Source organism: Quercus robur, chromosome 3 (genome assembly GCF_932294415.1).
Source record: "Quercus robur chromosome 3, dhQueRobu3.1, whole genome shotgun sequence".
Lineage (NCBI taxonomy): Eukaryota > Viridiplantae > Streptophyta > Magnoliopsida > Fagales > Fagaceae > Quercus > Quercus robur.
Window position 1 is genome coordinate 24,608,260 of NC_065536.1, and position 11,123 is coordinate 24,619,382.

The window sequence follows — 11,123 nt, forward strand, 5'->3', positions numbered from 1 at the left end:
ATATATAATAGGGAGAAAATTTAATTAGATTTTAATTGCAGTCTAATTTTATGCCACGTGTCGCATCTATATTTTTAAATTTTTGTATCAAATGAATTAATTCAATGCAAAATAAGAGAAGCCCAATATAAATGAACCATTAGGAACCCAACCATATAGCTAATTCTTTGAATAAAATAAAATTAGAAGAAGAGAGATTTTAAATGATTTTACTTTCTTATGTCATTTGTTTGTCTAACTATATATGTATATTATATTGTGTGTGTGTGCTTAATTGTACCCGTGCATTTGCACATGTTCTAAGTTAGCTTATACTTAATACTAAGAGAATGAGAGTAAGGAGAAAGAAAACAAAGGAATATTAAGGGAAATAAGAAGAGTGATATTAAAGTAGAGGGTAGTGGGAAGATGAATAGATAAAGTGGATGAGAAAGTATGAAGAAAGTGTAAATGTTAAAAAAAAATGAGTACAATTTATGAGAACTATTTTATTTATTTGAATTTAAGTAAAATATTATATGTTTAATTTTTGAAAATAAAAAATGAGAGAAAATATAAATAATTTAATGATATGGAAGATGTAACTAAATTTAAATGTTGAATAAAATAAGATGAGATGAAAGATAAGTAAAAATAAAAGATATAACAATAAACACCAAATTAACCAAATCATGCTATGTAATAAAATAATACTATTCTTATATACTATCTTTAGTTCTTTATAATGCAATGAGGCAATATTTAACAATGAAAAAAAAAAAAAAAAACTAAATCGTATCAAAACAAAGTAGATTTCTAAAGAACACCAAAATTTATCAACCTAAAGCAGAGATGCAAGAAAAAAAAATACACCAAAATATTGAGAGTGAGAGAGAGAGAGAAAAAAAAACCTTTTTATACTCCATACTAAGAGGATGAGAATAAGAAGAAAGAAAATAAAGGAAGATTAAGGGAAATAGGAAGAGTGATATTAAGATATAGGGAAGTGGGAAGATGAAAAGGTAAAGGGAATGAGAAAGGATGAAGAAAGTGTAAATGTTAAAAAAAATGAGTACAATTTGTACATCACACCAACCAAGGCATGTGAGAATGTTGACGTAGTTGGATTCAAACCCTACACGTGGAATAACTGTGAGCAAAGGAAAGGAAATGTTGGCTGAAGAGGGGGATCTTTGGCTCATGCCAATGGCGTGACCACCTTGGGGAAGAGTGAGATTTGCACCTGACATAGACACCCAATACTTGCACAAAAGGGAGACCCCCTATGGTCAGATGCTATAAAACACTCCTTATTAACCTAAATTAGAGATGCAAGAAAAAAAATTCACTAAAAAATTGAGAGAGAGAGAAATAATATTTTTTGTGAGGGAAAATTATGAATAGAATGGAAAAGAGAATGGTAAATTTATAGTAAGAGGATGTTAATAAGTGGAGACAAAAGAAAGGAAAGTGAAGAGTGATATTAAAGTAGAGGGTAGTGGGAAGATGAAAAAGTAAGAGATGAAGAAAAGTTGGAGAAAGTGTAAATATAAAAAAAAATGATTTAATATTAAAAAATTGGAAAGAAAAATGATAATAACGTGGACGCTAATATATATATATATATATATATATTTATTTATTTATTTGGCTGGGTGTGGAACCATTGGGGCTCAAAGTGGGGCGGAAACTAAAGGTTGGTTGGGGGGAACAGCTCATACAAAACTAGTTCCTATCCCACCTTTTGTTTCCACCCCACCTTGAGGAACTTCCTATGTGGACTTGCCAAACCAAAGGAAACATGAACCACCGAACCCAGACAAAACCAGCCCAACCTTAGCAGACAAGCCCAAAAAAGAAATGAATAGATTATGAAGAGAGGAATCCAGGTCTAGGATGCACTCTAAAGGAACCAACCATATGTTCCTCAAAAAAAAAAAAAAAACCTACCATGTAAGTGTAATACCATTATACCCATATCTAACATGCCAGATGAAGCTCAGTTTCAGAACAATTTCTTTCAAGACCAAAATAGAAACAAAGCCCTGGGATTTGGGTTAGTCACAAACCGACCCTCGATGCTATCACTTTCATATTATTGATCCTTAAATTTTAAGAATTTTCCGAATTGACCATTACATCTTAATTTTTCTTTATTTATAACTAAAAAAAAAAATTGTTACATAACCTGCATGTGACGACTTTACCATATATAAACTATTTTAAAAATAATATTTGCAACAGATGACTATTTTCTTTCAATTGCAGTTGACCCAAACCCCAAGAGGTTTTTTTTTTTTTTTGCATTTTGCCATTCTATCAATTATTCATGCTACTTCTTTGGTCAATACTATTCATTCAGCTTTAATCTTCGCCTTGTGTTTTTTTAAGTACTACTACTAATTCCTTGGCCTGGGAGTTGAGCAGCGTGAGGCAAGTGGAAGTTGTATTTTGGAGTCTTTGATGTAGAAGCCAGAAGGGAATGACTACAACCTGAGTTCAACACTGTAGTCATTTCAACTATGGAGTCACTTTAATGAAAACCTTTTCATGCAAATAAAAATGATGTTCAATCTCACTTAATTATGCCTTTTTTGAAACTAACTGTAAAGCATTGCAGGTGAGCACAAGCATGGCCACACCCACATGAAATATAAATGATGTGTTCATGATTGAGGCACTTCTCTAAAAGGGTAGCACTTGTGTGTGCATGTACATCACAAGATGCAATTATCCTAGAGATCACATGTACCATCCAATTGTGTAAATGCATCAATAATGCCAATCTTAACTTCTTATCCAACAATAATCTAATACTTTTGGCTCTTAAAGTGATGATCTGCACATTTGAGATAGCTCAATCACATGTAGCAGTCACCCTATAAAGTAGCAAAAGCACTTAACAATTATGACTCCACTTTATTTGATCAACTCTTAGAAGTTAATGCCAACTAAATTGGATTTAGCTCCATAAGTCCCTCTGAATTATGCTGGAATATGCTACATGCATCTTTTGCCACGATTCTATTCTATCTAATTATATGCATTTGATTTTATCACGTTTGTCCAGCAGAACTACCCAATATATGAAGAGAAAAAAGGGAGGAGAGAAATAGGTAGAAAATGATAAAATTCCCTAGTTCAATGCAATTCAAATATAAATTGTCCCACTTAAGAGATTGCCAAAATGATTCAATTATTCTCATTTCCCTAACATTTAGGGGGCGTTTGATTCGTCGTGATGTTACAATACGTTGTAATATTTTGTTATTGTAATCTTATACTAATGTAATCTTATACTAATGTAATCTCAATACAAGAATATAACATTACATTTTTTAGGAAGGTGATAAGATTAAGATAATGTGATATATTTTGTAATTTTAAATTATCATAATGTTAGAAAAAAAATAAACAAAAAAAATTAATGTCACATCATCGTAATATGCATCACATTAAGGGCACATCACAACCAACCAAACGCCCACTTAAGGATTGCTATAAATGTAATGCAACTCTTTAGAGGAGATTGAGAGAGTGGTGACAATTTCTCCCCCTAGATGCCAATTTGATCATGTACTCCAGTTAGAGCTTGCTGAAAATTTCAATGAACTTAAGTCATAATCTTGGGGAACAAATTAGAAACGGGGGTGGAGATAAGGATGATTGATCATCTGAAAGCAAGACAAGGTGTATTGCACATCGCTTTCAGAAATTTGGTGGTGGAGGACGATCCTGACTCTGAAATAGCAAAAATACCAAACATGACTTTGTCTTTGTTGTCTATATGCACACCCTATATATCTTCTTCGTTAATTTCATATCGCTTAATGAATATTAACATTGACCATCAAACGGTGAAAAAAACTAGATCATCAACAATGTGCCATCTGCATTTGGCAATCTAGCTCTAGCCTTTCGGTACACTCCTACTTCTATTGCCTAAGTCCAGACTCTCAATGCTTAATAGCTGAATAGTTTTTTTTTTTTTTTTAAAAGAAGAAGAAGAAAGATACTACGTTTACAACATTTTTACAACAAATTACATGTGGTTAGTTGTTATTGGTTCAAATTTGAAACTAACACTAAGATTACTTTTTTGCTCCAACAATAACAACCAGTAACAACTTGTCACTTAGGATTTGTTGTAAAAATGTTGTGAATATATTATTTCTCAAAAAATAATAATAATAATAGCTGAATAGTTGGCCAATCTCCAATACAAACAAATTCAACAAAAAAAAAAAAAAAAAAGTGTAACAAGTTTCTTAGTGTGTAAAATTTTCTACAGAAGAACAAACGTCTACTCAAAATTGGGATAGTCAGTTTCCTCCGTCATCGGTCAAATTGTTGACACACACACACATATATATATATATATATATATATATATGCCTCTAATTGGTCAAATTGATTAGTCCTAACTCTATTTTTTCTAATAAAAAGCAACACATATGCAAAGAACATGTGGAAGCTCAATGTAGAAACGAAGAAAGATAAGGCTACAATGTAGCAGATATGAATTCAACCAAGAAATGGTAAATATTTCTTGGAATAAATTCTAGCTGAGCAAAATTTTCATCTTAAAAAATAAATTACATATACAGTCAAATAAAAGTTTCAGTATCTTTATAAAAGGCATGTTATCAAAATCTGCAACAAGCAGAAAAATTGAAATTTACAAAAGCTGAGTTTTTGAAACTGATTATAAAATTTGAAATTGACATTAATTTTTGGCTGACATGGAAACTTTAAGCATTATGAATATATTTTTAAGGTAAAAACCACAGTGATGCCCTCCTACACATTGAATTTTTTTCAAAACAGTCAAAGCAAATTGTTGCATTCATGTAAAATAAAGAAAGTCCAGCAAACTTTCAACAATAGAACCTAAACTATGTTTGTAGAAAATAAAAATCAAGAAGAAATCCACAAAAACCAATCTTTCTTAGAGCACAACACACAGACGGAATAGTTCCTTTTGCTCATCAGGACAAGCGCAATCAATAACTAGGAAAGTACCTCCTGTGGGTTGGCTTGATCACAATTTAGTCAATAAACTTTCAATTACTACAATAGATCCCATAAGGTTTGAACTGAAATGAAATTTTTAAGTTTCCGCCCAAAATATACGTCTTTTCACACATGTGGGACATGTGATATCCACATGATTTTAATTCAATTCATAATTTAATAGGCAAACATATGACAAATGAAAATTTTCGGAATTAAATTATGATAGGATTAAATCATAAAGAGGCAAATTGTAATTACTGCAAAATCTGTTAGTTCACATAAAAGATAAAACCTTAACAATTTCATTTTATCCAAGCTTTAGGGCTCAAATGTAGCAATAGCAAGTTTGTAAACTAAAAGCTATAGAGAGATCAAATTTTGATGGGCTCGGGTAGAAAATACCCTAAGCCCAACCAATTTTTCCTCCTCTCATTTCTCCAACCAAACACCTACAAAAACTATTTTCTCTCTCCTTTTTCCTCATTTCTTTTCTATCCTCTCTAAAATCCACCCAATCAAACGGACACTAAAGAAAGATTAGAGGGAACAGTACATACAAAACTGGTTCCTAAATTGACTCGCTACACCAAAGGAAACGTGAACCAACCGAACCCAGACAAAAGTCACAAAACCAACCCAACCTAAACGAACAAAGCCCAAAAAAATGAAAACATTATGAACAGAAGAGTCCAGGTCCAGGATGCATTCTAAAGGAACCAAGTACCAACCATCTAAGTGTAATACCAATATCCAAAATGAAAGGAGCTTAGTTTGAGAACAATTTCTTTCCGGGCCAAACTGTGAAAAAAAAAAAAAAAAAAAAAAAAGGACAAACCACCGATATTTGGTCAATTTCAAACTAACCTATGTGCTAGTGAATCAGTGATTGTGTATTATGGATTCCCGAGATTTAAAAATAATTGACCCAATCTTAGTTTCACTAATAGAAAATAGTTGTCTGGTGTGCATGTGATGACTTTACTATAAAATAAATTAAATAAACAAATTTACAACACATGATTATTTTTTGTCAATTATAGTTAACAAAATTAAGTTGAAGAGGTCAATTTAATTTGACAATTCTTAAACCTCAAGGGTTAATAATATAACATTAATATTTAATAGTGCATGGGGCCAGTTCGCAACTGACCCAAACCCCAGGTGGTCTTTTTAGCATTTGGCCTTCTTTCAACTATTCATGAAGCTTCTTATTTTGTAAGGATTATTCACTCATATTTAATCTTTTTCTCTTTTCACTACTACTACTTCCTAGGCTTGAGAGTTGAGAGGCATGAGGCAAGTGGAAGTTGTATTTTAGAGTCTTTTGACGTGGAGGCCAGAAGGGAATGACTTGGGGGGACAAAAACCTGAGTTCAATACTATAGTCATTTCATTAATTTCAATTAGGGAGACTTCAATGAAAATCTTTTCATGTATTAAAAGTGATGCTTAATCTCATTTATGCCCTTTTTTATTTTTTATTTATTTTTTATTTTATCTAACTGTGAACACTACAACAAATTTGGCAAAATCTAGTGATCAGGAAAAATATTTTGTCACCAAATAGCAACATACAGTGAGGAAATAAAAAATTTGTAACTAAATACTAAAAAATACATAAGAATGGTGAAGAAATCATATTTTCGTTACTGAAAATATTACAATTAGTGACGAAACTTCCTTTCGTCACTATAGGCCATGGAAATATTTCATCACGCAAAGTGGGATCTAGGGTGCTGAAAGTATTTGTCACCAAATATTAACAATAGACAATAGGTGACAAAACACTAATTTAGTCACCCAATAGGTGACGAAGCATTGCAGGTAAGAACAAGCATGGCCACACTAACATGAAATATAAATGATGTGTTCAATTTTTTTGAGGCACTTCTAAAGTATGGCCTAACTGTAAAAGGGTAGCACTTTTGCTTGCATGTACACGACAAGGTGCATATATATACTAGAGATCACATGTACCGTCCAATTATATAAATGCATCAATAATGCCAATCTTGACTTCTAATCTAACAATAATCTAATACTTTTGGCTCTTATTAAAATGATGATATTCAGATTTGAGATAGCTAAATCACATGTCAGCAGCCTATAAAGTAGCAAAAACATCTAACAATATAACTCCACTTTAGTCAATTAACTCTTATGATGCCAACTAAATTGGGTTAAGCTCCATAAGTCTCTTTGCATATAAAAGTGCTACATGCATTTTTTTTTTTTTCCACCATTCTACATTTCTACTATCTAATTCTATTCATTTCATCACCTTTATTCAGGAGAAGTACCTAATATATGGAGAGAAATAGATAAAAAATGATAAAGTTCACAACTTCAATGCAATTCAAAAATATATTGTAGAAAAATTAAATACAGTTGTTTTGCCTAAAATAAAAAATCAAAATCAATGAAACACTAATTATAAAAGCGGAGGCTTGAAACAATATACAGTTGTTTTGCCTAAAATAAAAAATCAATGAAACACTAATTATTAGAGCGCAGGCTTGAAACAATAAGGCCATGGTTCCAGGAAAGGTCACCAGGTCTTCACTTTCCTCCTCGTACACCTCTTCGGTCTCTAATTGCTTGTGCTTAAAGTCATCATCTTCCCTCTCTACCTCAAAGCACTCTTCTTGTACATTCATGTCCAGAGGTTCCATATGTTCTCTCAAAATTTGTTCCGATGATGTTCCCAGTCTTCTTGTTTCAACATTACACTCCCGTCCCTGCTTGAACATTTCTTTTGGCATGTTCTGTGCTGGGGTGCATTTTAGTCCTACCTGTTTATTTTCCCCATCTACTTCACTTTGTCGATAACTCATTCTTTCAGAAAACAAATCAGCTCCCAATTTTACCAGAACTGATGGAATTCCTTTAGTGTAAGTTACAATAGCGTTTGTAAGTTCCCTGCTACATTGATCTTCAGGCTCATTTCTTTTAAAAGCGTGCCAGCTAAAGAGCTGAACAGCTTCAGCTAGATTCATCCCCTTCATCTCATAGGTAAAATGTACTTTATAATTATGTAGCAATTTTGCTTTCTGTGTTGTTATAATGATTCTGCTTCCAGGACCAAACCAATGAAATCCCCCTGCTAGTTTTTCTAACTGCTGTATATCATCCACATCATCAAGAACTAAAAGAACCCTTTTAGATGAAAGCACATCCTCTATCATTTTAGCTCCTTCCTCCCGGTTGTAACATGCAAACAAACTCGAATCTCCCAAGATTTCAGAAAGAAGAGCTTTTTGTACTTCAACTATGTCATATTTTCCTTTGATCCTTTCGCTGATGCACTCTACAAAGCTCCAACATTCAAATTCAGAAAAATGCTTGTAATAAAAAACTTTGGCAAGCGTTGACTTCCCTACTCCTTGAGGTCCATAGATCCCTAACATGCGAACCTCATTTGTATTTTCGATATCCAAATGCGATTCAATCTTGCTGAGGTGAGCATCAATTCCAACTAGGTGTTCAGGAATTGATATGACCGGTACACGCTTTACTTGAATGTTAATATGTTTAACAATTTCTTCGATCAGATCAGATTGATTCCTGCCAATATAAAGACATGAAAAACTTGTATTACGTTAGACTTAGCCACAGAAATTCCATACAAAACTGTACTTGACCTTTTTTTTTGGTTTATACTAGATAGAATTTTTTTTTTTTTTTTTTTGGTTTATACGAGATAGAATTTTACTCAAGTATAATTTAAGTGTGCATGAAACTCTAACCTTTACCCCCTACCTCACAAATGTACTTGTAAAATAACTATCATGCCAATGGTGTATTGTGGTAAGTGAACTTAATTAATAACTCATCATTTTAGATTTGTGAATTAAAGTTGAAGTATAGTAACTATATTTTATTATAGTAATAACTATCATTATGTTTGTAAAAAACTGCAACCATTTTTTTTCGTGGTGGAGCACATGGAGTAATGACATTTGCTGGCCATCTTTTGTGACTTTTTAAGGCACCAGCATGTATCTCTACCTCATGTCTTTTTTTTCGTGGGTGGCCCAAAGCGCGTTTGGTCACGAGCCAAACAAAGGGTAATTCTGAAAATTAAAAGCGACATTTTATTCATTTGGATACCGTTTATTTTGCTAAAAACTGAAAATAATTAAAAAATTACTATTCACATGCCTAAATGAGGTAAAAAAATAAAAATTGTGAGAGGTTGAGGGTGAGGGTGAATTGCACGATGCAATTGTTAATTACACCAAATCTCAATCCCTTTTAATATTTGCTTTAGCCATAAAATTGTTATGCAATGATTACTGATGAGATAGAATAATTATTAAACATGTTTTGCGTTCACATTGACAGAGGAGTAGTTACCTATCCGTTGTAGTCCATCCTGCCAAATTGGCAACTTGGTGGAGAGCTTTCCTCCATTCTTGCACCTTTTCCATGCTGAAATTTTGTTTGTGTTTAGCCAATGCTTCTCCAATCATCGCCTTTTGGTCTCGTACTTCAGATGGAGTCACCTCAAAAAATATGGGTTTAATAACATGATCCTTTGTATTCTTACACTCAACAATTTTTTTAAGTTCATTCAAGCACCATGCAGAAAATGCATAATTTTTTGAGATGACAACAATTGAGACTCTTGACTCTTCAATGGCTTTAGCAAGTGTTGGATGAATTTCTTTCCCCTTCTTTAGCTCCCTCTCATCCATGAAAGTGCGAATCTTCATTTTCTTCAAACTGTTATATAAATGACTCGTAAAAGTTTTACGAGTATCTTCCCCTCTAAAGCTCAAAAAAACATCGTATGTATGAGAAGACATCGCCATGATAGCCCGTAACTTCTTTCTTATTTTTTGATAGGGTAGCTTGTAACCCTTTTTTTTTTTTTTTTTGAGCTAAAGGTAAGTGGGTAGCTTGTAATACGTTTGCCAAAAACCAAGCCCTCTTAAGTATGAACTGTGAAGTGAGCTATATATAGATAGGAACTTTGGTAATATGATATTACCCGGCTCAAGTTAGAGTCTTCAATTATTGGGAGGCTTTTTTACATGGGTTTGACTAGTAGAAAGGGGTAATATCATAGAGGACGAACTTTCCTAGCAACTGTTGGATGGTGTCCCCACATTTACCTTTGGACTTATTAATTGACTCTACCCGCAACTGTTGAATATTGTCCCCCCACATTTGACTTATTCACTCTTATACCTCTAGTGTCCCGAAATTTACCTTTGGACTTATTGACTCCTTCACCTTAGAAAGTTAGACTTATTAATCGGCAACTACATGCAATGTGGGGAAACTATCTAACAGTTGCTAGGAAAGTTCCTTCCTATATGATATTATCTGGCTTCTGAGCATATTACCAAAGTTCATATGCTACTTTGACGGTCTTCTTCCGCTGCCCAGGAGCAACGCCGTCGCACGGACTCAATCTGATATCATTAAAAATCACAAATCCGTACAAAACCAAATCCCACCTAAATCAGCCCCATCAGACCTCACACGCGCCGCACAAATTTTCGGTGAACCGCCACACACGACCACGCGCTACCAGCTCCCATCCAGATCTTTCCGGCACCAACGTGACCGTATCATCCGATCTACTCGTTCGCGGAAGTTTAAGCTCCATTGGAGTTGAAACGCGCTCCCACGCGCAGCACGCACCAGATCTGAATTTGCTTGACGTCGGTTCTAGGCCACGTCATCCCACCCGGTTTGACTTGTTGACCCGCGTCTTGACCCGCGTATTGACTGACTCGACTGGCCTCTACTTCACGGTAGATTATCCTCTTTTTTTTTCTTTTTTTCTTTTTCTTTGAAGAAGAACCGCGGAAGATTAACTTTAGCGTATTGTTACTGAAGCAAAATTGAAATAGAACTCAAATGGAAATAGGACTCTTATCCAACTAAAACACTAAAGAGTAAATATCTGAAATGTTAATTCAAATGGAGAGATAAGGGTGAAATAGTGCTTGGATTGCAGTCAGTTTTTCAGTCTACAGGATTTTTGTATAGTTATCTTATCTAGAGATGTCAAGTAGGAAATTTAAAGACCCACAAAATTTGCCAAAGTTTATTTTAGTTCTTATAAATTAGAATATGAACGTTAAAGTGTTTATTTAAATGTTAAAATCAGATCT

At 33.5% G+C, this 11,123-nt stretch overlaps 1 protein-coding gene across 1 annotated transcript; it reads right to left on the reverse strand.

The window, feature by feature from the left end:
- Positions 1-7,332: 7,332 nt before the first annotated feature.
- On the reverse strand, positions 7,333-10,271 carry LOC126717565 (disease resistance protein RPV1-like). The gene is made up of 2 exons (XM_050419371.1): positions 9,352-10,271; positions 7,333-8,559 (listed from the first exon to the last, which is right to left on the reverse strand). Exons 1-2 carry the CDS (start codon positions 9,807-9,809, stop codon positions 7,374-7,376), a joined length of 1,644 nt encoding a protein of 547 aa, XP_050275328.1. The 5' UTR covers positions 9,810-10,271; the 3' UTR covers positions 7,333-7,373.
- Positions 10,272-11,123: the final 852 nt, after the last annotated feature.